General features: G+C 41.5%; 1 protein-coding gene and 1 pseudogene across 2 annotated transcripts in view; both read left to right on the forward strand.

The window, feature by feature from the left end:
- The window catches only part of WTIP (WT1 interacting protein), a 79,279-nt gene that overhangs the window by 28,062 nt on the left and 25,943 nt on the right, over positions 1 to 25,274 (forward strand). Inside the window, exon 8 of one of the 2 annotated variants that reach the window (XM_070557361.1) lies at positions 5,262 to 5,761. The exons of the other annotated variant lie outside the window; for it this stretch is intronic. Within the exon in view, the coding sequence (XP_070413462.1) occupies positions 5,262 to 5,288 (27 nt within the window). The 3' untranslated portion in view covers positions 5,289 to 5,761. Of the gene's footprint in view, positions 1 to 5,261; positions 5,762 to 25,274 lie in introns of those variants that run through there. 2 annotated transcript variants of the gene reach the window in all.
- Positions 3,838 to 5,254, forward strand: LOC139073453 (beclin-1 pseudogene; annotated as a pseudogene).

Below are 25,274 nucleotides of genomic sequence, written 5' to 3' on the forward strand. Positions count from 1 at the left end.
GGTTACCAGGCTTCCCTGCCCAGCTGGATGGAGTTGTCACAGCTTGGAGCCCCCTTCACATTTATGTTCCATCCTTGTTAGAAGCCCGAGACAAGGGAGTGCATGGCCCTGGGGGGCAGCGGCCTCATCTCTGGCTGCTCTTTGCCCTTTCTCTCTGGGCTCCAGGGTCCCAAATTGCCTTCTGTCGGGACTGGTGACCACCACCATCCCTCTTACCACAGAGCCTTTGCACTCCCTGCCCAATGCTTTAACTCCTGGTTACATCTTTCAGATCTCAGCTTCGTGAATAAACCAGGCTCCCAGTTATTAGACTTCACTGAACACCCAGAATTTTTGGTGGGCCCCTGCTCCCCAAGCTCATTTTCCAAAAGCGGCATCTTCCAGGCCATTTTCAGGAGTTACGCTGACCTGGTGGTTTCTGAGACTGAGGGAGCAGTGTGAGAGCCAGGCTGTGAGCCAGGTGGATTGTCCATGACCCTCCGACCCCAGGTGCCAGACTCACCTGTCTCTTGGATACCTCCCCTGATGTCAGCACCTGGGGACCCCTCCACCTGCACTTTCATGTCAAGAGAATAAGAGTGCTTACTGTAAGGATGTCCATCTCCTCACGAGATGGCGAGCTCTCCGCGCTGGGGGTGTCTGGCTGGTTCACTCTTGTCTGCATGGTCTCTGGCATATGGTTGGAACTACAGCCTGAGCCAGACCCTGTCCTGGCCTTCAGGGTTCTGAGTTAGGGTCTCCCCCTTTCCCCTTGGTTTGAAAGTGCAAGTGCAGCCTGAGTTGCCCAGTGAAGGAGCCACAGGTGGCCTATAGAGGCCCAAGAACACGAGTATGCACAGATACTATACACACTGCACATCGAGTGTGTGCCTGTGAGCCCCAGGCAGTACACGTGTGTGTGCCTTTGTGCAAGGCCCTCGGTTCAGTGCTCATGCCTAGAGGCCAGCCCTCCAGGCCACTGCTCTGTGTGTGTGTGTGTGTGTGTGTGTGTGTGAGATGTTGGCAGGGATGGTGGGCTCATGGAGGCTTCTGGGGGTGGGTCTTGGGCATGGGGTGCCCTCAGGGTCCTAGGCTAGGAGGGGATGGTGCTGAGCCCTCCTGCTCAGTACTCCTGGCCTCTCTTGGGCCAGGACACGGGTGAGAGCTTGCTGAACTGCAGGTCACCTGGAGCGCCTCCTGTGGGCTTGCTCTCCCTGGAAGGGGATGGGCAGTTGGGGCAGTGATTGAAGGGAGCTGGGAGGGGCTGGCCTGGGAATCCACAGCAGCAGGGGTCTGCAGGGCAGCTTGGGTTACGGAATGACTCGAGGTCGGTGGGCCTGTCCTGGTGGTGTTGGGGTGAGTGCTGTGATGTGTGGGGCTGTGTTCACCATCTCCCCTCCCACCTCAACCCCCATCCCTGAGGCTGGTCCCCGGCTCTATGCAGTTCTAGTTAGCAGATGCACTTGGGAGGGGCCAGGGCTGTGGTGGCTGTGGGGGTAGGAGTAGATTCAGCTGGTGGGGGGCTCCTGGGGGACTTGGGTTGGGACTGAGGACAGGTCTGGGAGTGGGGGCAATGCCTAGGTCGCTGGTGACCTACCTTCCACCCGGCGCAGCTCTGGAGGACCCGTCCCCGTATGGTGTGTGGGCATCGGGTCTGCATGCTCCCTGAGTGGGTGTGGTGAGTACCTGGCTGGGAGAGGGGTGTGTGTGCACGTGCTCTGGGGGCTGGGTGAATGCTCAAAGCAGGACTGGTGGGGGGCTCAGAGGTGGGAGGGCCCATGTGGCCTGGGGTGGAAATCGGGGGCTCTTCCTGTGCCATCTTGGGAGGAATTGTGTGTGGCACTGTCTCCTGGGGTAGCAGGACCAGTCTGAGGCAACAGGCCCTCACCAGGTCCCTGGTTCCTGGCGACAGAGAGCCAAGGAGGTGTGTGAGAACCTGGAGAACCCAAGGGAAATCCAGCTTGAGCCGGAGGTGCCTTTTCCCCTTCTATCTTCCTCTCCAGCCCTCAGCACACCACTGGGCTGTCTTCCTTAAGCTGGGAGTGTGTGTCACAGGCGAACCCTCTCCTGTCCTGCAAGGAGGGTTACCCAGCAGGGCAGAAGGGGCCTGAGAAGGTCATCGGGGACATCAGGGTGTGTCCCTGAACGTCTGGCACTTGGGGGAGAAGCTCTTCTCAGTGGTGCTGGTGCGCCTGTCACATACTCCCACACCAGTGCACACTCCTCCACGCCTGCTGTGCAGATGTACCTGCCTGTGTCGCACACACCTGCCCTGCCCACTGCTTACATGATTGTCCTACAAACTCCGTCTTGCCTGCCTGAAGCTACCTGCCACACACCTGTCACAGGCAGCCGGGTGACACAGCTGGCTCACTCACCTCTCTGTGACAGCACCTGGGCCATCAGTGCTCCCGTCCGCTGTTGGTTTTGAGGACCCTGAGGGTGGGGCTCAAACCCCGGGAGAGGCATTTCACCAGGTCCGAAGCTTACCCCCTTCAATCCCAAACTGTTTTGGAAGCTTCCTTTTCCTGCTGAGCAACGGTGCTGATCCCCTGGGCCCTCTGCCCAGTCCCTGGCCTGGTGTTGCCACGTTCCTGAGCTGTGTGACTCTCACCTACGCCTCTTGTCCTTGCAGCCAGGGCGGGGCTTAGAGTCTCAGCCTGTCCCCGAACCACCCCTTGCCGTCGCCCTGCCCAGCTCGGCTCAGCTCTCTCCTTCCATCCCCCAACCACTTGGTCAACTCTGACCCTGAGGACAGGGAATCACTGACCCTGGGGAGAGGGGCTCCCTCCGGGAGTGGAGGGGATCCCCCTGGCAGAGAGGCAGAGAGGGCTGTGTCTGCCATGGAGGAGATTAACCTGACCAGGCCTACACCATGCGAACTGGGAGGCAGAGAGATGTCGCTGACCTTGTCATGTGTGGGGGTCCGGGGCCACCCATGTGGACGTGGGGCCAGAGTCCTGAGGACACAGGGAAGACCACAGGAACCCTGGGTAGGGATGTGGGAGTCGCACTGCTAGGGGTCAGTGGGGAAAGACTGCATTTAGCTGTGACGAGGACCCCCTCCCCCCCTCCCTCCCTTTCCTTCTTTCTTCCTTCTTGCTCTCTCTTGTTTTTAAAAAAACATATTTAAAGACTTTATTATACTTGGTCTGACTGGGACAAAGAATAACTCACTGGCTTTTGAACTGAGCAACAGGGTGGATACACTGCCATTTCCCTGGAGGGGAAGACGCAGGAGAGCAGGTTTGTGTGGGAGTGTAAATCAAAAATTCTGTCTTGCCATTGGAGACGTCTGTCCCGTGGAGCAGGCAGTTGGATGTATGAGTCGAGCTCGGGGAGAAGTAAGGGAAGGAGATAGACATTTTGGAGCCATGGCTGAGATCACGTGGAAAGGATGAGAACAAAGAGAAGGGGCCCCAGCCAAGCCCTGAGGGGCTCCCACATTTACCCCTGGCAAGGGGGATGGAGCAGGGCAACCAGTGAGGCGGGCTGGGGATAGGGAGAGGGTGGCGTCAGAGAAGCCTTGAAGAAGGGCTGAGGGAGGAGACGGGCTGCGGCAGGCGTTTTGGAAAGATGGGGATGACCGGTGACCTTGAATGAAGCCGTCTCAGTGCAGCAGTGGGGGAGACCAGGCCAGAGCCAGGGGGATGGGGAGCGGGAAGGAAGGGGAGGCATCAAGAGTGGCCAACTGTCTCTAGTGTCCCTGGGAGGGGTGCAGCAGTTGAGGGGGCTTGGGTCGGGGGAGTTCTTTTGGGATGCTGAGGCCTGTCTGAGGCTGCCTGCCCATGTATGTAAGAGCATGTACACCCCACATGGGCATTTCCAGGGTCGTCTTCCCCCGAGACCCCACTCTCCATGGGGTTGGGGTCTGTGACTGCAGTGGTCACAGCTGTACACAGCTCCTTGCCCAGCATGTGGTTCCTGAGGTGCTGCTGAATATTGGTTAAATGAGTGGATCGGTCCATGTAAGGCACTTAGTACACTGATAGGTGCATAGCAGATGCTCAGTAAAATGACTTACTCTTGTTGGGTGGGCTGTGAAGTAGCTGAAGACCTGGTGACAGCAGTTCTGGAGGCCTTGCTCTGGGCCGACCTGAGGCCATGGTACCGCCACAGTAGACTGGACCAGGATGGTGGCTCCAGGTCCCGAGGGATGCAGCAGTCACAGACTCCCACAAGCACCGTGCAGGCCAGCTTCGTGTGCCAGTGCTGCAGCCAGCCCCCGAAACTGGACCACGTCACCATCCAGGAACTCACAGCTCCATCACTCGCCCCAGCCCAAGAGAAACCAGGAGAGACCCAGGGGGAAGAAGCTAACTCAGGGGAGGAGCTGTTTATCGAAACCTGCTGGGATGGTCTGTCTGGCAGATTCATCCCCCAGCCAGGATGATGTCTGCGGAAAGTACCAGCAGCTTCACTCTGACCGGGGAGGCATCCGACGGTGGCGCCATGGAGAACAGAGCTGAAGACTGAAGGTCACTGGGTACCTTTTTGACATCCTGTGGGGCCAGACAGATGTGGGATCACTACTGTGTGAAGAACGCACAGATTTCTCTTTTAGACCACGTCAGTGGACATGAGTGTCAGAACTGCCAACGCTGTTTGGAGGACTTGAGCAAATGAGTGAGGATGACACTGAACAGCTGCTGGTGGAGCTAAGGGAGTTGGCACTTGAGGAGGAGAGGCTGGTCCGGGAGCTGGAAGATGTGGAAAAGCACCCTGACACTGTGGCAGAAAATCTTGAGAGGGTCTTTTCTGAGGCTGAGAGACTGGATCTGGAGGAAGCTCAGTACCAGAAGGAACACAGTGAATTTAAATGACAACAGCTGGAACTGGAGGATGGGCTCAAGAGCATAGAAAACCAGATGTGTTATGCCCAGATGCAGCTGAAGAAAATCAATGTCTTTAATGCGACCTCTCACATCTGTCACCGTGGACGGTTTGGCACAATCAGTAACTGCAGACCTGGTCGCCTGCCCGGTGTTCCTGTGGAATGGAATGAGGTGAATGCTGCTTGAGAGGGGGCAGGGTTGCTGCTCCATGCCCCAGCCAATCAGATGGGTCTGACGGTCCAGAGGTATTGACTTGTTCCCCGTGGCAGCTATTCATATCTGGCCTCTGACTGCCAGATCTAAGGAGCCGCCATTGTGCCATTCTGCAGAGTTGTGGTTTTTCTGGGACAACAGGTTTGCCCATGCGGTGGTGGCTTTCCTGGGCTGTGCCCAGCAGTTCAAAGAAGAAGCTGAGAAAGATGAAACACCTTTTTGTCTTCCTTACAGGATGGATGTGGAGAAAGACAAGCTTGAAGACATAGGAGGCAGCGGTGGCTTCTGTTCCATCAAAACCCAGTTTAATTCTGAGGAACAGAGGAGAAGAGCTCTCAGGGTCATGCTGAGGAGTCTTGAGGGCGGTCTTGCTGGACCTCCTAACAGTTTCTTAACAAATGCCTTCTTTTTTTCTTCTTCTTCTCCCCAAAGCCCCCCAGTACATAGTTGTATACTCTAGTTGTGAGTGCCTCTGGTTGAGCTATGTGGGATGCCGCCTCAGCGTGGCCTGATGAACAGTGCCGTGTCCGTGCCCAGGATCCAAACCGGTGAAACCTTGGGCCACCGAAGCCCAGTAGGTGAACTCAACCGCTTGGCCATGGGCTGGCACAAATGCCTTCCTTTTTTCCTTAGAGAGATGCTCGCCTTAAAGGCTTTAAATTTTGTTTTGTTTGCAAAACAAGATGTTTTAAATTAAATTCCGGTAATATCACACAGCACACGTTTACAATACCAAAAAAGAAAAAAAGCCACGAAAGCCACTTCATTTTAAAATATCGGACGATAGTTTGCATATGATAGTTTGCAATGTGCCCTGTATAGCTACCAGCCTTTGTCACAGATCTGACTCATAATCCCATGCCTGCTCTTCTGTCTCCGTTCAAAACAACTAATTTGTTTGCTTTTTTAAAAAACTCAGTTGAGTTGAGATCAATGTGTTTTCACTGGATTTTCTGTCTCTCAACTTCCTGTTCTTCCAATATGAGATAGAAACTTCTGTCTCTACTGGGGCGACCAGCTGTGTGGGACACCCAGTGGGGTAAGGTGAGAAGATGACATGGAAACTGTGCCTGGTCACCGTGGGGTGTGGTCAGAAGCTTGGAATTGAACCCTTCTTGCCTGGTTACTGATGCCCGCTCTGCTCTGTGTTAGAGAGACGAAATGGTGTTTGATACCATTTGAGACATTATGGAGAGATCTAATTAAATGTAATAAAAGATTTGCTGCAGTCTGAAAAAAAAGTGAATTAACTGTTACCACTTAGGTGAGTGGATGTAGGATAAGGCATTTTTGCAGTTTGACTGTATGTGGGTCCCTGCGTGGGGCAGTATCTGTGTCACTCAGCAATGGTGTGTGTGACTCTGCATGCATGGGCACACCCTGTGTCCGTGAGACCTGCTGATGTTTGGCTGGGCTGTACCTGCTGGGGGCACACAGGACTCAGAGACGGCACAATGTGAAGACTGTCAGGCTCCTGCTTTCGTGGTCCAAGCCAGACATTAGTCTGGCCTTGAGGTCACAGTGGTGTCCCTGACTCAGGTCAGCCCTCTACTGAGAAGGGGCCAGTGAGCCAACTGCAGACCCTGTGTGTTACCCCTGGGGCCACGTCTACGCTGGTGGACGTTCAGGGCCAGGGCCATCTGAGCAGCCCTCTCTGCAAGTCCCACCCTGGGTCACACACCGTTCTGCATCTCTTCCCCTCCTCTGTGTGCTGCAGGGGCTCGTCCCACCCCTCAGTCCTGCTCTGAACCTCCTTTGCCTCATCCTGGTTGTCTGCCTTCCCCACCCAGCTGGGGCAAGACCCTTTCCCACGTCTTCATCAAGAGGAAGTGTGGGCCCCTTCCTCCCTTTCCTTCTCAAACATAAGCTCGTTGGCCTGCAGCAGCCCTGGCCTCCCCCTGGCCACCATCATAGGGAGAGTGGCTTGTAAGGATGTTCAAGCTTTGCCCACCCTAAAAATGCTCCCTAGACCCAGAACCCTGTCGCATTGTCCTGACCTTGGGGTTCAACTTGAAGTCATGATTTTTCTTTTTCAATTTTGTATTGAGAGGTATTTCGTGTATAGTGAGGATCAAAACATATATATACAGTTTAAAGAAAAGGAGAGCACGTACCGGTGGATCTTCCTAGCCTGAGAAATGGAACATAACCAGCATCCCACAGGTGCCCTGCTCCGGGCACATCCTCCTATGGTTACCCTCTCCGGGGTGACTATTGTGCTGAATCACGTTGATCTCTCCTTCACTTCTCTCCATATAGTTTTACCACCTATGTGCGTGTTCTTAAATTATTGCTTGGGATTGAATGCTTTGGGATTTTATATTAGTCAAATCACCCTACATGTTTTCTTCTGCGTTTACTTCTGCTCAGCCTTACATTTTAGAGACTTATCCATGTGTGTGTGTTGGTGTAGTCATTCATTTTGATTGCTAGGTAATATTCCATTGATGAAGACAGCACAAGCAGTTTAAGCATCATACTGTTGATGGCTATTTGGGTTGTTTCTAGTTCACAGCTTGTATAGAGATCATATCTGTGCACATCCTTAGACATTCTTATCTTGCTTCACATATTTAACAATTTCTCTAGGATATATACCAATGAGTCATAGGGTATGTATAATATTTAACTTTTCTAGATATCATGAAATTGTTTTCCACAGAGATTGTAACAATTTATGTCCAATTCAAATTCAAGATTACAGCATTTTTACTTACCTTCTTCTATTTTACCTCTATTATATTACATCTAATCTATATTGTATATGCATTCATTTATATCACATTTTTAAAGGTAAAATGCATCATGAGTTTATACTGATACTTCCAATTCAATTCAAGACTATAGCATTTTTGCTTAACCTCTCTTTTCTCTTCTATGTTGTGTAACATCTGTATTTATAACATCTGTGTTTCCTTCTAGGCGTTTTACGGGTTCAGGTCTTACATTTAAGTCTTTAAGTTATGTGTGTCAATATTTTATGCCTTGTTCGAGCCTTAAATTTAAAACATTTATATACAGTAAAACTTAGTCTTTTTGATATAACTTTCTATAATTTCAAAAAATACATTTTCCCCAGCTTTATTGAGATATAATTGAAATATAACATGTGTAAATCTAAGTTATACAATGCGTTGATTTGATAGTTATATATTTCAAAATGATTACTGTCATAGCATTAGCTAACACCTCTGTCACATCACGTAATTACCATTTCATTTTTGTGGTGAGAATATTTAAGATTTACTCTTTTAACAGCTATCAAGTACTGTAGATAATACGGTATTGTTAACTATAATCACCATGCTATAACTTAGATCCCCAGAACTTATTCATCTTGTTACTGGAAGTTTGTACCCTTTGACCAACATCTCCCCATTTCCCCCACTCCCAGCCTCTGGTTACCACCGTTCTACTCTCTGTTTGTATGAACTCGGCTCTTTTAGATTCTGTGTATAAGTGAGATCATACAGTATTTGTCTTTCTCTGTCTGACTTATTTCAAGTAGCATAATGCCCTCAAGGTCCATCCATGTTGTCACAAATGGCAGGATTTCCTTCTTTCTCATGGCTGAATAATATTCTATTGTATAGATGTACCACATTTTCTTTATCCATTCATCCATTGATGGAGGTTTAGGTTATTTCTTTGTCTTGGCTATTGTGAATAATGCTGCAATGAACATAGGGGTGCAGATATGTCTTTGAGATAGTGATTTCATTTCCTTTGGATATTTACCCATAGGTGGAATTGCTGGATCGTATGGTGGTTCTATTTTTAATTCTTTGAGGAACCTCCATACTATTTCCCATAGTGGCTGTGTCAGTTTCCCACCAATAGTGCACAAGGGGTCATGCTTCTCCACACCCTCCCCAACATTTGTTTTCTTTTCTCTTTTTTTAAATTAAGATATAATTGACATATAACATTATATTAGTTTCAGATGTACAGTATAATGATTCAACCTTTGTATATATTGTGAAATGGTCAGATGTACAGTATAATGATTCAACCTTTGTATATATTGTGAAATGGTCACCACAATAAATCTAGTTAACATCCATCATCATACATAGTTACAAATGTTTTGGGGTGTGATGAGAACTTTTAAGATCTACTCTCTTAGCAACTTTGAAATATGCAGCACCATGTTGTTAACTATAATCCTTATGCAGTACATTGCGTCCCCAGAACTCATTTATTTAACTGAAAATTTGTACCTTTTAACCCCATTCACCCATTTTGCCCACCTCAACCCCTCACCTAAGGCAACCACTAATCTTTTGTCTTTATGAGCTCAGTTTTTTTTCTTTTAGATTCCATATATAAGTGAGATCATACAATATTTGTCTCTGTCTGATTTATTTCATTAGCAAAATGCTCTCAAGGTCTATCCATGTTGTTGCAAGTGGCAAGGTTTTCTTCTTTTAATGGCCAAATAATATTCCATTGTATTATCTATACACAACATTTTCTTTCTTTTTTTTTAAGGTATATGTAGTGCCTTTATTTTATTATTATTATTTTATAATTTTTATTATTTTTGTAATTCAGATTCATAATAGTTTACATCATTGTGAAATTTCGGTTGTACATTATTTCTTGTCTGTCACCACATAGGTGCCCCCCTTCATCCCCTGAGCCCATCCTCCACCCCCCTTCCCCGGTACCACTGAACTGTTTTCTTTGTCCATGTGTTTGTTTATATTCCGCATATAAGTGAAATCATATGATGTTTGTCTTTCTCATTCTGGCTTATTTCACTTAGCATAATACCCTCCAGGTCCATCTGTGTTGTTGCAAATGGGATGGTTTTGTCTTTTTTCTGGCTGAGTAGTATTCCGTTGTGTATTTATACCACATCTTTATCCAGTCATCGGTCAATGGGCACTTGGATTGTTTCCGTGTCTTGGCTATTGTGAATAGTGCTGCAATGAACATAGGGAACATGTTGCTTTGGATTGTTGATATCAAGTTGTTTAGGTAGATACCCTAGTAGTGGGATAGCTGGGTCATATGGTATTTCTATTTTTAGTTTTTTGAGGAATCTCCATACTGTTTTTCATAGTGGCTGCACGAGTTTGCATTCCCACCAGCAGTGTATGAGCATTCCCTTTTCTCTATCCTCTCCAACATTTGTTGTTTTTGGTCTTCGTAATTACAGCCATTCCGACTGGTGTAAGGTGCTATCTCATTGTAGTTTTGATTTGTGTTTCCCTAATGATTAGCGATGTTGAGCATCTTTTCATTTGCCTGTTGGCCATCTGTATATCTTCCGTTGAAAAAGGTCTGTTCATGTCCTCTGCCCATTCCTTGATCGAGTTGTTTGGGGTTTTTTGGTGAGTTGTGTGAGTCCTTTATATACTTTGGATATCAACCCCTTGTCTGATAAATGATTTGAAAATATTTTCTCCCAGTTGGTGGGTTGTCTTTCCATTTTGTTGATGGTTTCCTTTGCTTTGTAGAAGCTTTTTAGTCTGATGTCGTCCCACTTGTTAACTTTTTCTTTTGTTTCCCTTACCCGAGTAGACATGGTATTTGAAAGGATGTGGCTAAGACCGATGTCAAAAAGAGTACTGCCTATATTTCCTTCTAGGATTTTTATGGTTTAAGTTTTTACATGCAAATCATTAATCCATTTGGAGTTAATTTTTGTATATGGTGTGAGACAATAGTCTCCTTTCATTCTTCTGCATGTGGCTGTCCAGTTTTCCCAGCACCATTTATTGAAGAGACTTTCCTTTCTGTATTGTATGTTTTTGGCTCATTTGTCAAAGATTAACTGTCCATAGATGTGTGGTTTTATTTCTGGGCTTTCAGTTCTGATCCATTAATCTGTTTGTCTGTTTTTGTGCCAGTACCATGCTGTTTTGATTACTATAGTTTTGTAGTATGTTTTGAAGTCGGGGAGTGTGATGCCTCCAGCTTTGTTCTTTGTTCTCAGGATTGCTTTGGCTATTCGGGGTCTTTTGTTGTTCCTTATAAATTTTTTGATTCTTTGTTCTATTTCTGTGAAGAATACACCATATTTTCTTAATCCATTCATCCCTCAATGGGCACTTAGATTGTTTCCATATGTTGGCTACTGTAAATAATGCTGCAATGAACATGGGGCTGCATGTGTCTTTTCCAGTTAGTGTTTTCATTTTCTTCAGGTAACTATCCAGAAGTTCGCTTTTCTTTTTGATGATAGCCATTCTAACAGGTATGAGGTGATATTTCATTGTGCTTTTTGATTTGCATTTCCCTGATGATTAGTGATGTTGAGCATCTTTTCAGGTACATTGGCCATTTGTATGTCTACTTTGGGAAAATGTCTATTCAGTTCCTCTGCCTATTTTTTGATCAGATTGTTTGATTATTATTGAATTGTGTGAGTTCTCTATATATTTTGGGTATTAATCCCTTATCAGATATATGGTTTACAAATATTTTCTCCCATTCTGTAGGTTGCCTTTTCATTTTGCTGATTGTTTCCTTTGCTGTGCAGAAGCCTTTTAGTTTGATGTAGTCCCACTTGTTTGTTTTTGTTGCTTGTGCTTTTGGTGTTGTAGCAAAAAAATAGTTACTGAGACCAATGTCAAGGAGCTTCTTCCCTATGTTTTCTTCTAGAGGTTTTATGGTATCAGGTCTTACGTTTCAGTCTTTAATCCATTTCGAGTTATTTTTTTGTGAGTGGTGTAAGATAGGGATCCCATTTCATTTTTCTGCATATGGTTATGTTGCTTCTCAGCACCATTTATTGAAGAGACTATCCTTTACCCATTGAGTATTCTTGGCTCCCTTGTCAAATATTAGTTGACTGTGTATGCAAGAGTTTATTTCTGGGCTCTGGATTCTATTCCATTGGTCTGTGTGTCTATATTTATGCCAGTACCATACTTTTTTGATTACTATAGCGTTGTGATGTAGTTTGAAATCAGGAAGTGTGATGCCCCCACTTTGTTATTTTTTCTCATAAATAATTTGGCTCTTCAGGACTTTTGTGGTTCCATACAAATTTTAGGATTGTTTTTTTCTATTTCTGTGGAAAATGCTATTGGAATTTTGATAGGAATTAACATTGAATCTATAGATGGCTTTACATAGTATGGACATTTTAACAATACTAATTCTGATCTGCAGACACAAGATATCTTTCCATTTATTTGTGTCTTCCTCAATTTCTTTCATCAATATCTTGTAGTTTTCATTGTATGGATCTTTTACTTTCTTGGTTAAATTTATTTCTAAGTATTTTATTGTTTTGATGCTATTGTGAATGGGATTATTTTCTTTACTTCTTTTAGAGATCTTTCATTGTGTATAGAAATGCAACTTCTTTCTTTTTTTTTTTTTAAAGACTTTATTTTTCTTTTTTCTCCCCAAAGCCCCCTGGTACATAGTTGTATATGCTTTTTCAGTTGTGGGTCCTCCTAGTTGTGGTATGTGGGATGCCACCTCAGCATGGCTTGATGAGTGGTGCCATGTCCACGCCCAGGATCTGAACCCGCAAAGCCCTGGGCCGCCGAAGCAGAGCCCGAACTTAACCACTCGGCCATGGGGCGGACCCTAAATGCAACTTATTTCTGTATGTTGATCTTGTGTCCTGCAGCTTTACTGAATTCAAAATTAGTTCTAACAGTTTTTTGGTGGATTCTTTAGGATTTTCTATATATGGGATTATGTCATCTGCAAAGAAAGACAATTTTACTTCCTCCTTTCCTATTTGGCTTCCTTTTATTTTACTTTCTTGCCTGATTTCTCTGGCTAGGACTTCCATCATTTTGTTGAATAAAAGTGAAGAGAATGGCCACTCTTGTCTTGTTCCTCATCTGTGTCAAAGCTTTCAGCCTTTCACTGCTGAGTAGATGTTAGCTGTGGGCTTGTCATTTATGGCCATTACTCTGTAGTACTATGTTCCTCTTATACCCAATTTGTTGAGAATTTTTATCATGAAAGGATGTTGTATTTTGTCAAATGCTTTTTCTGCATCTGTTGAGATGATTTCTATTCATATAATTTTTATGTTTCATTGTTAATGTGGTGTATCACGTTTATTGATTTGCTTATGTTGAACCATCCTTGCATCTCAGTGATTAATTTTTCTTGATCATGGCGTGTGATCCTTTTAATGTGCTATTGAATTCAGTTTGCTAATATTTTATTGTGAATTTTTGCATCTATATTCATCAGTTATTATTGGCCTGTAGCTGTCTTTTCTTGTAGCATCCTTATCTGTCTTTGGTGTCAGAATAGTGCTGGCCTCATAAAATGAGTTTGGGAGCATTCCCTCCTCTTCAGTTTTTTCGAAGAGTTTGAGAAAGTTTGGCATTAATTCTTCTTTAAATATTGGTAGACGTCACCAGTGAAACCATCCGATCTTGGGCTTTTCTTTGTTGGGAGGTTTTTGATTACGGATTCAATTTCCTTGCTTGTTATTTGTCTGTTTATATTTTCCATTTCTTCATGAGTCAGTCTGGATTAGTTATATGTTTCTGGGAATTTATCCACTCCTTCTAAGTTATCCAGTTTGTTGGATTATGTTGTTGCTTATAGTGGTCTCTTATGATCTTTTGTATTATGCGCTATCAGATGTAATGTCTCCTCTTTCATTTCTGATTTTATTTATTTGTGTCCTTTTTTTTAAGTTAGTCTAGCTAAAGGTTTGCAATTTTGTTTATCTTTTCAAAAAACTAGCTCTTAGTTTTCTTGTTCTCTTGTATTGTTTTACTAGTCTCTATTTCATTTATTTATGCTCTGATATTTGTTATTTCCTTCCTTCTGCTAACTTTGGCCTTTGTTTGTTCTGCTTTTCTAATACCTTGAGGTGTAAAGTTAGCTTGTTTATTTCAGATCTTCATTTTTTCTTAATGTAGGTGTTTGTTGCAATAAACTTCCCTCTTAGAACTGCTTTTGCAGCATTGCATAGTTTTTGGTATGTTGTGTGATTTTTAAAAATTTCCCTTTTGATTTCTTCTTTGACCCTTTGATTGTTCAGGAGTGTGTTGTTTACTTTCCACATATTTGTAAATTTTCCAGCATTCCTCCTGTCATCGATCTAGTTTCATATCATCATGTTTTGAAAAAATACTTGGTATTAATTCAATTTTCCTAAATTACTAAGACTTATCTTATGATCCATCCTGGAGAATGTTCTGTGTCTGCTTGAGAACAATGTGCATTCTGCTGCTGTTGGAGAGAATGTTCTGTATATGGCTGTTAGGTCCATTTGGTCTAAAGTATTGTTCAAGTCCAACATTTCCGTGTTAATTTTCTGTCTGGATGACCTGTTATTGTTGGGGTATTAAAGTCCCCTACTATTACTGTTTGGTTGTCTGTGTCTCTCTCCAGATCTGTTAGTATTTGCTTAATATGTCTGAGTGCTCCAAGATTAGGTGCATATATATTTATGATTGTTATATTTTCTTGTCAAATTGACCCCTTTATCATTATATAATGATCTTCATTGTCTCTTGTTATCATTTTAGACTTAAAGTCTTCATTGTCTGATATAAGTGTAATTACCCATGCTCTCCTTTGGTTTCTACTTGCATGGACTATCTTTTTCTATCCTTTCACTTTGAGCCTATGTGTGTCCTTATAATTTTTATTTATTTTATTTTTTTGAAGATTTTATTTTTTTCCTTTTTCTCCCCAAAGTCCCCCAGTACATAGTTGTATATTCTTCATTGTGGGTCCTTCTAGTTGTGGCATGTGGGACGCTGCCTCAGCGTGGTTTGATGAGCAGTGCCATGTCTGTGCCCAGGATTCGAACCAACGAAACACTGGGCCGCCTGCAGTGGAGCGCGCGAACTTAACCACTCGGCCACGGGGCCAACTCCCTATGTGTGTCCTTAAAGGTGAAATGAGTCCCTTGTAGGCAGCATCTAGGTAGGCCTTTTTTTTTTTTAATCCATCAGTCGTTCTATGTCTTATGAGTGGAGAATTCAATCCACTCATTTGGAGTGGTTATTGTTGGATAATGACTTGCTAATGCCATCTTATTGTTTTCTGGGTGTTTTGTAGTTCCCTGTTCCTTTCTTTTTCTCTTGCTGCCTTCCTCTGCGAGTTGATGATTTTCTATAGTGGTATGCATGATTCCCTTCTCCTTATGTCTTGTGAATCTATTATAGATTTTTGCTTTGTGTTTACCACAAGGCTTATATAAAACATCTTATAGACATAACAGTATGTTTTATACTGATAGCAACTTTGATCACATACAAAAACTGTACCCTTATAGTCACCCCCTTTATGTTTTTAATGTTACAATTTATATCTTTGTATATTGTATATTCATTAACAAGTAGCTATAGTTATTTTTAATACTCTTATCCTTTAATCTTTATACTATAGTCAAGTGGTTAATACACCCCCATATTATAGTATTAGAGTATTCTGAATTTGTATATTTACCTTTCCCAGTGTATTGTTTATTCTTATATGTTTTCATGTTAATACTTAGTGGTCCTTTCATTTCAGCCTGAGGAACTCCTTTCAGCATTTCTTGTAAGGCAGTCTACTGTTGTTGAATTCCCTCTGCTTTTGTTTGTCTGGGATAGTCTTTATTTCTCTGTCATTTCTGAAGAATAACTTTGCCAGATAGAATGTTCTTGGTTGCCAGTTTTTTGCTTCAAAAACTTTGAATGTTTCTTCCCACTTTCTCCTGGTTTGCAAGGTTTCTTTTGAGAGGTCTACTGATAACCTAATGGGAGTTCCTTTGTAGGTTATAATCTTATTTTCTCTTGCTGCTTTTAGGATTCTCTCTTTGTCTTTGATTTTTGACAGTTTTATTGTAATGCGTCTTGGAGAGGATTGTTTGGATTGAAATTATAGATTGACCTATTAGCTTCATGAACTTGGTTTCCAAATCTCTCCCCAGTTTTGGGAAGTTCTCAGCCGTTATTTCTTTAAATAAGCTTTCTGTCACCTTCTCCCTCTCTTCTTTTTCTGGAACTCCAATAATCGCATGTTGGTTCTTTTGATGATGTCCCACAGATCACCTAGGCTTTCTTTACTCTTTTTTATTCTTTTTTCTTTGTTCTTTTCTGACTGAGTAATTTCAAGGTTCCTATCTTCTAACTCACAGATTCCTTCTTCTGCTGGATCTGCTCTGTTGTTGATGCTTTCTCTTGCATTTTTCATTGAATTCTTCAGCTCTAGAATTTCTGTTTGGATATTTTTTATGATTTTTATCTCTGTTAGATTTCTAATTTTTTCATATATTGTTTTCCTGATTTTGTTGAATTGTCTTTCTGTGTTTTCTTGTAGATCATTGAGTTGCCTTAAAACAGCTATTCTGGATTCTTAATCAAGTAAATTGTAGATTTCCATGTCTTTGGGGTTGGTTGCTGGAAGATTGTTAATGATCTTTTGGTGGTGTCATGTTTCCTTGATTTTTCATGTTTCTTGGAGTTTTGCATTGCTGTCTTTGCATTTGAAGTAGGATCACTTCCTCTAATCTTTGCTAACTGCCTTCAGGGGAGAAATACCTTCTGTCTGTCCTGCTAGAGATTCTGAGTCTTTCTCAGATCTTGTATGGATGCAGTTGCTCCATGCTTCTTACTTTCTCTCATTGCAGAATTCTTAAGCTTATATGCCTTTTCTTGATCCTACACTGCACCAGGCCAGCTGCTTATGGCCTCTCATTTGTTTAACTGAAAGTAGTGGTACAGCTCAAGTTTGTGGTTTTCCCCTGGCCCACAGACCTTGGCCTGTTTTCTCTGTGTGCTCCCTAGCTGTCTGCTGAAGCTCATTCTTGCTGCTGCCCTCAAGAGTACACCTAGGAATCCTTCTGAGAATCCTGTTTTCTGCCCTCCCCATTTCCTCTCTCTCCCGAGTCATGGGGCTCCCATCTTAATGCCCTGGGTGCTGCTAGAGAGAAATGAGACTCTTTGTCAGCCTCTGGTGCAGCTCGGGGAGCTGGGTGTGCATTCACTTGCTCTCCTTTTCCCCTGCAGGAGAAATCAGGGTTGGAGAAGAATTTACTTAGCCTTAAGCTGTGCTGTCTTGGAGGAGGGATGAGGCAGGCAATATCAAGCTGTTCCTCTTACTCACACCAATATGTTCAAACTCATATATTTTTGCTCCAGTGGAGTACTGGAACTTCTCCTCGTGAAACCTGGAGTTCCACAAAGGCTTTCTCACCCAAGGGTGACTTCCCAAGTCAGTGTTATCCTGGTGCTCCTGGACCACAGCAGAGAGGGGCTGCAACCAGTTCACAGGCAACTGCAGGGTCCACAGCTGATACCAAGGTCTGTCTGCTTCTTACCTGATGCACAGGTGGGTGAGCCACCTCCTGGGTCTCTTGGCATATGGTGCTAGATTCTACAACTCCCACAGAGGCACTTCTATTCATGAATGAATTCTGAAGGGTGTGTGTGTGTGTGTGTGTGTGTGTGTATGGAGCGAAAACAAAGGATGACTTATGCTGCCATGATACTGACATCCTTCAAAAAATACATTTTTTTGTAGCATTTTTATGGGTGTCTGTAATTGTAACCACCACTACCACAATTAAGATACCACTTCTTTACCCTAAAAGATTCCTTGTGCTGTTTTTCTGTAGTCAAATATTCTCCTCACCCTTAATCTTTAGTGACCACCGATCTATTCTCCATTGCTATAGCTTTGTCTTTTCCAGTTGCTTGTGAAGAAATTTTGGGTTTGACTTCTTTCACATAGTCTCATGCATTTGAGATTGAGTCTTGTGGTAATGTGTATCAATAGTTGCCCCTTTGTAGATTATTGAGTATTATTCCATTGTATGGAGCAAAGTAGTTTGTCTATTTGCCTGTTCATGGACATTTGGGTTCTTTTCAATGTTTGGCTATTACAAGTAAAGCTGCTGTAGACATTGGTGACAAGTCTTTGTATGGGCATACGCTTTGTTTCCTCTTGATAAATACCTCGTAGTGGAGTGGCTGGGTTGTATGGTATGTATATATTTAGTTTTTAAAGTAACTGCCAAATTATTTGGTAAAACGTTTATCGTTTTGCAGTTCTGTCAGCAGTGTGAGAGTTCTAGCTGTTCCTCATCCTCACCTACACTTGGCGTGGTCAGACATTTAACTTCTAGACTTTTTAGTGGTATTTCATTGTGTTTTGAAAAATCTCTATTGCTTTTTAATTTCTATTTTTGAAAGCATTTAAAAAGTTAATTTTACTCAATAATTTTTTATATTAAAATTCTAAATATGATCTTACTTTTTTAAAGGCATTAAATATATTTGTTATTAATACTCGTTTTTTCAGATATTTTACTTAGTGAAAATAAGATTACCTAATTTATGTTTTTTTCCTTGTTCTTGTGAGGCAACGTATTTAATACACTTTTTATGTAGGTACTGGATAATAAGATATCTTCCCCCACTCCAGCTTTATTGGGCTATAATTGACAAATAAGAATGGTATATATTTAAGGTGTAAAATTTTATGTTTTGATATAGGTATACATTGTGACATGATCACAACCCTCAAGCAAATTAATGTATCCATTACCTCACAGTTACCATTTTTGTGTGGGTGGCGTGAACACTTAAGATCTATCCTATTAGCAAATTTCAAGTATTCAATATAGTATTGTTAATTATAGTCACCATGCTGTACATTAGATCTCCAGAACTCATTCATCTTGCATAACTGAAAGTTTGTACCCTATGACCAACGTCTTCCCATTGCCCCCACCCCATTTCCCCTGGCAACAATCTGTTCCCTGCTTCTATGAGTTTGACTATTTTAGATTCCACATTTGAGTGAGATGATGCAGTGTTCGTCTCTTTGTGTCTGGCTTATTTCACTTAGCATAATGTCCTCTAGGTTCATCCATGTTTTCACAGAGGGCAGGTGTTACTTCTTTTTTTAAGGCTGAATAATATTCCGGTATCTCTATCTATCTGTCCATATATATAGGTATATATTCTATTATATATATAATTGCATTATATATTTATTATATATAACATGTATGTAATGTCTATTTATATCTATGTAATTTTATATAGACATAAAATTTCATTGTGAATAATGTTGCAATGAACATGGAAGTACAGATATCTCTTAGAGATACTGATTTCATTTTCTTTGGATCTGTACCCAGAAGTGGAATTGCTAGATCATATGGGAGTTCTATTTTTAATTCTTTTAGGAAACTCCATACTGTTTTCCATAATGACTGTACCAATTTACATTCCACCAACAGTGTACAAGGTTTACCTTTTATCTTTTCTATGAAAAAAATGCTTTTTACCTTTTATCTTTTTTGATAATAAATACCCAGAAGATCTCTTGTCTTTTTTCTGATAGCCATTCTAATAGGTGTGAGGTGATATCTCGTGGTTTTGATTTGCATTTCCCTGATTAGTGATGTTGACCACCTTTTCATGTACCTGTTGACCTTTTGTATGTGTTCTTTGGAAAAATATCTATTCAGGTTTTTTGCTGATTTTTAAATTGAGTTATTTGGGATTTTTTTTGCCGTTGAGTTATATGAATTCCTTATATATTTTAGATATTAACCCCTTGTCAGATATATGGGTTGCACATATTTTCTCCCATTCCATAGATTGCCTTTCACTCTTTTGATTGCTTCCTTTGCTGTCCAATGGCTTTTTAGTTTGATGTAATCTCACTTTTCTATTTTTGCTTTTGTTTTCTGTGCTTTTGGTGTCATGACCACAAAAATGTTGCCAAGACAACGTCAAGAAGTATTTTCTCTACGTTTTCTTCTAGGAGTCTTACAGTTTTAGGTTTTACATTTAAGGCTTTAATCTATTCTGAGTTGATTTTTGTATATGGTATGCGATAAGGGTCCAATTTCCTTCTTCTGTATGTGGATAACCAGTTTCCCAGTACTACTTATCAAAGAGACTATCGTTTCGCCATTGTTTATTCCTGGCACCCTTGTCAAAGATCAACTGATTGTATATACAAGTGTTTATTTCTGAGCTCTCTGTTCTTTTTCATTGGTCTGTATGTCTGTTTTTATGCCAGTACCATACTGTTTTGATTACTATAGCTTTGTAATATATTTTGAAATCAGTAAATGTGATACCTCCAGCTTTATTCTTTTTATTGAAGATTGTTTTGACTATTCAGTGTCTTTATTGGTTTCATGTGAATTTTAGAATTGTATTTTCTATTTCTGTAGAAAATGCCATTGGAATTTTGATAGGGATTGCATTGTAGATCCCCATCATGACACCAAAAGCACATTGTAGATAGGGATTGAATGTGTAGATCACTTTGTATTGTATTAATATTTTAACTGTATTTTTCCAATCCATGAACACAAGATGTCTTCTCATTTATTTCTGTCTTTTTAATTTCCTTCATCAATGTTTTATAGTTTTCAGTATTCAGATCTTTCAACTCTTTGATTAAGTCTACTCCCAAGTGTTTTATTCTTTCCATTCCTAGTGTAAATGGGATTATTTTTTAATTTCCTTTTTGGATAGTTCATCATTAGTGTATAGATAGATATACTACTGATTTTGTATTTTGAGTTTGTATCTTGCAACTTTAATGAATTTGTAGATTAGTTCTAATAGTTTTTTTGTTGAGTCTTTAGGGTTTTCTATGTGTATGATTATGTTAACTGCAAACAGAGATAATTTTATTTCTTTTCCAACTTGGAGACCTTTTATACCTTTTTCTTGTCTAATTGCTCTAGCTAGGACTTACAGGACTATGTTGAATAGAAATGGTAAGCATAGACATCCTTGTTTTGTACCAGATCTTAAAGGAAAAGCTTTTAGTTTTCCCCCATTGTTTATGATGTAATCTGTCGGCTTTTCATATATGGCCTTTATTGTGTTGACGTAGGTTCTTTCTGTACCTATTTTATTAAGAGTTTTTATTATGAATAGATGTTGAATTTTGTCCAGTGCTTTTTCTGCATCTATTGAGATGATCATGTGGTTTTGTCCTTCATTCCGTTAGGTAGCATAACAAATTGATTGATTTGCATATGTTGAACAATCCTTGCATCCCGGGGATCCATCCAACTTGGTCATGGTGTATAATTCTTTTAATACTCCGTTGGATTTTGTTGGCTAGTATTTTAAGGAAGTGTTTGTGCATATCTGTGTTTATTAGGGATATTGCCTGTAAGTTTTCTTTTCTTGTGGCACGATAGTGCTCTCATAAAATGAGTTTGGAAGTGTTCCCTCTTCTGTTTTTTGGAAAAGTTTAATAAGGATCAGCATTCATTTTTCTTTGAATGTTTGATATAATTCTGTGAGGCAATCTCATCCTGAGCTTTTCTTTGTTGAGAGGTTTTTGCTACTGCTTCAATCTCCTTGTTCATAATTGGTCTTTTCAGGCTTTCTGTTTCTTCTCTAGGAATTTATCCATTTCATCTAGGCTATGTAGTTTGTTGGCATATAAATGTTCATAATAGTCCCTTATGATTCTTTTAATGTTGGAGGCATCTGTTGTAATGTGTCATCTTTTATTTCTGATTTTATTAATTTGTCTTCACTCCTTTTTTCTTAGTTAATCTAGCTAAAGGTTTGTTGATTTTGTTTATCTTTTTTAAAAACCAACTCAATTTTGTTGATTTTTCCTATTGTTTTTCTGTACTCTCTTTGATCTGTTTATGTCCTAATCTTTCTTATTTCCTTCCTTCTGCTTACTTTGGGCTTAGTTTGTTTTTCTTTTTCTAGTTCTTTGAGGTGTAAATTTATCTTGTTTGTTTGATAGCTTTCTCCTTTTATAACGTAGGCATATAATGTACACTTTTATCATGTATAGCATAGTTACTGTTATACGCTTCCTCTTAAAACTGCTTTTGGAAAAAGCAAAAGTTTTGGTATGTTATGTTTCCAGTTTCATTTGTCTCAAATTATTTTTGATTTCCTCTTGACTCTGTGGTTGCTGAAGAGTACATTGTTTAGTTTCCATGTTTTTGTGAATTTTCTCATTTTCTTTATTTTTTTAATTTCTTTTTTTATCTTTCAGATGTACATCATAATATATTTTCTTGCTGTTGTTGCTTTCTAGTTTCTTTCCATTGTTTTTGGAAAAGATACTTGATATGATTTTGATCTTCTTAAATTTGTTAAGACTTGTTTTGTGACATAACATGTGATCTATTCTGGAGAATGTTCTGTATGCACTTAAGAAGAATGAATATTTTTCTGCTGTTGGTGGCAAGGTTCTCTATTTTCTGTTAGGTCCATTTGGTCCAGTCTGTTGTTTAAGTCTTTTTCTTTGTTGATTTTCTGTCTGGATGTTCCATCCATTATTGAAAGTAGGGTATTGAAGTCTCCTACTATTTTATTGTATTGCCGTCTATTTCTCCTTTCAGATCTGTCAATATTTGCTTTATATGCTTAGGTGCTCTGATGTTGGGTGCAAATATATTTACAATTGTTATATCTTCTAGTTGAATTTAATTTCATCATTATATAATGACCTTATATATACATATATATATATACACACAGAGAGAGACCTTCTTTGTCTCTAGAGACTGTTTTGACTTAAAGTCTATTTTGTCTTAGATATGTATAGCTGCTCCTGCTTTCTTTTGGTTACCATTTGTGTGGAATATATTTTTCCATCCCTTAACTTTCAGCCTATGTGTGTCCTTGAATGTAAAGTGAGTTCTTATAGACAGCATACAGTCGTTTTTCAGCTATTATTTCTTTGAATAAGCTTTCTGCTCCATTCTCCTTCTCTTCTCCCTGTAGGATACCTCTAATCCTTATGTTGCATTTCCTAATTGAGTCAGATATTTCTCGGAGAATTTCTTCATTTCTTTTTATTCTTAGTTCTCTCTCCTCTTCTATCTGAAGCTGTTGTCCACAGCCACAAAGGGCAAGGAATGACAGGTACCGCCAAGGCTATTTGATTGTTTAAGCAATTAGAGTTTATTGATAAAGGGGAACAGAATAAGGAGCAGGGAAGCAAACAACAAATCGGTACTCACAACATCCACTGCACAATTAGCCGGGGAAGTCCCAATAGTTTGTACGGCGGGTGGGAGTGCCGATTGTCCGGGTCTGAGGCAAAGCGTCCTCTCCTCAGTGAGACTCCCAGTTGTTCTATGCTTGCGACTCCCTTTTATCCTAAGGTTTCTCTGGTTCTGACTCAGGGTTTCAGACATTTAGACACTTTGAGTTATTTCTTCTTGTTCCCACAGATGGGGTGCTTCTATCTTTTTTGTTTCCATGGATGGGATGTTTCTAAAGTCCAGTCAGGTGCCTATTAAGGTGGCCAGTCCAGACAAGGAACATGACGCAGGACATATTCTTTGTGACTTGTGCCTTAAAGTCAGGGGCGAAGTGGCCATCTTTGGCCCCGAGCCCAGACACATTCCTTCATGTAGGGTCCAGGCCCAGTGTCCTTGGGTGGCAGGGAGGTCAATGAACTCTGTACATTATGGGCCCTGACATCCCCACCTATCCAGAGGACACTAGGTGAACTGAGGGCCCCTGTTTTAAACACATACACAACCAACATCTAAGGAACAGAAGACAAATATAATATAAGGAGTAAAAGGGCATCCCTAAAATAACTGCCCCACCCTCTGGGGGAGCCATGAGAACAGACCAGGGGAATAATTGATATTCTGTATTTGATTTTGTAAGTCCTTCATAATATCATCTAAGTGTAAAGGACGATTGGTAACATTAAAACAACACATCAGAAATTTTGGTACAAGGTAACTCACGTAACAAAAATAAGTAATCTAAAGCAGCTCGGTGAACCAAAGCGTATTTCCGTAACTCCTGTCATTTTAAAGAAATGGCTGACAGGGCATGGGTCATGTCATTGATTACTGAGGTCAGGGCACAGGCTAAATGTTCTACAGTTCTGTGTAATTTAACAACTAAACCAGGTACGGGTAATAGTAAAGCAGCTAAGGTAGCTACTCTTGTTACAGGTAATAGATTTACATTAGGCTGATAATTAGCACTTAAATTACGGGTGGTACGTAGTTTTACAGTTGGGTGTTCCACAATTAGAGGTGTAATTTATCCCACACTACAAGCCTTAGGGGCCGGGAATGGAATGCAGGGACTAGCAGTAACCCCACATAACCAGTACCAGCCGAGGGGTAAGGTAAGGGGTAAGGTAAAGTTTTCTACGTCTTGTGAATAATTACAATAGGTAGGTATGTAGGAGCAATTGAAACACAGATAATCTGTAGCAAGGGTACCTGTTAATGGTACATATAAGTGTTTTAAAGCCTTTGTATCATTAATTGGTTGCCAGGTGAGGTGAGTAGTTTCAGTTATATTTTTAAAATCAGTGTAAGTTCCTCCAAAGCCGAATCAGTTTGCCTGTAGACGTCTATTGGGGGTATCACTGTCTCTTAAACAAAAAGCAGTCTTATTCAATACTGTGTTAGTTAAATGTAACCATAAATTTTCAGTCCCTAAAGCACTGGGAGGATTAGGAATCACACTAACAAATACTCTGACCTTTAGGTAAACGTTATCAGGGGTACCTTTTTGATATTTTGTACAAGTATATAAGCCTCCGCTCTGGAGGGTGGCTGACAATAATTGTATACTAATATTATAGCTATTTCCTATAGTTTGATCAGTTAAATTCTTATAAGGGGTTTGTCCAATAAGTTTTTGATTGAAAATTAAATGTCCATTTAGAGTCCATGACACAGGTCCGACGGGATGCGTGCAGTTGGTCCAACAATGCAGTGTCAGCTGCTGACCCACTGTTACATTTGGCGGGGCTTCTACCATCATGGAACGATCTTTAGCAGTTTTCCTAGTCCAGATTTTCTACCAAATGAACAGCCATTTCTATTCACGGAGAGAAAGAAAAGTTTGGGGGACATAATAATTGGTGGCATCATTAGGGTACGTTAGGGCCACCGTGGCGGAGGTGCCCTGTGCTGCTGCCTCCGCAGCTCGTGTCTCTGAATGGGGAGGCTTGCGAACTCATGCTTTCATTCCTGGTTGTCCTCTGGAATTTGTGGAGCCAAAACACGGAGCTCCTCTTGCAGTGACCATTGTTGGTCCTGTACTTTCAACAGCTGGGTGCTGCAGTAATGGTAAGAGCAACAACTGACCAATACGGTCACAGTTAGTCACCTTAAAAGGTCCTTTATTATGGGGTCTGTAATTCCCAACGTTCTTTGTTGGGGAGTGGTGTTTCCTAAGGGGCGGTTATTAAGAACTTTGGTGGCCTCCTCCAAATTGTCCATCCGTTTAGTTAGGGGCCCTAGGCATTTCAGTTGGGTTTTTAACAGACCATTTATTCTTTCAATAAGGCCAGCAGCTTGTGGATAATAAG

Source organism: Equus przewalskii, chromosome 9 (assembly GCF_037783145.1).
Source record: "Equus przewalskii isolate Varuska chromosome 9, EquPr2, whole genome shotgun sequence".
Lineage (NCBI taxonomy): Eukaryota > Metazoa > Chordata > Mammalia > Perissodactyla > Equidae > Equus > Equus przewalskii.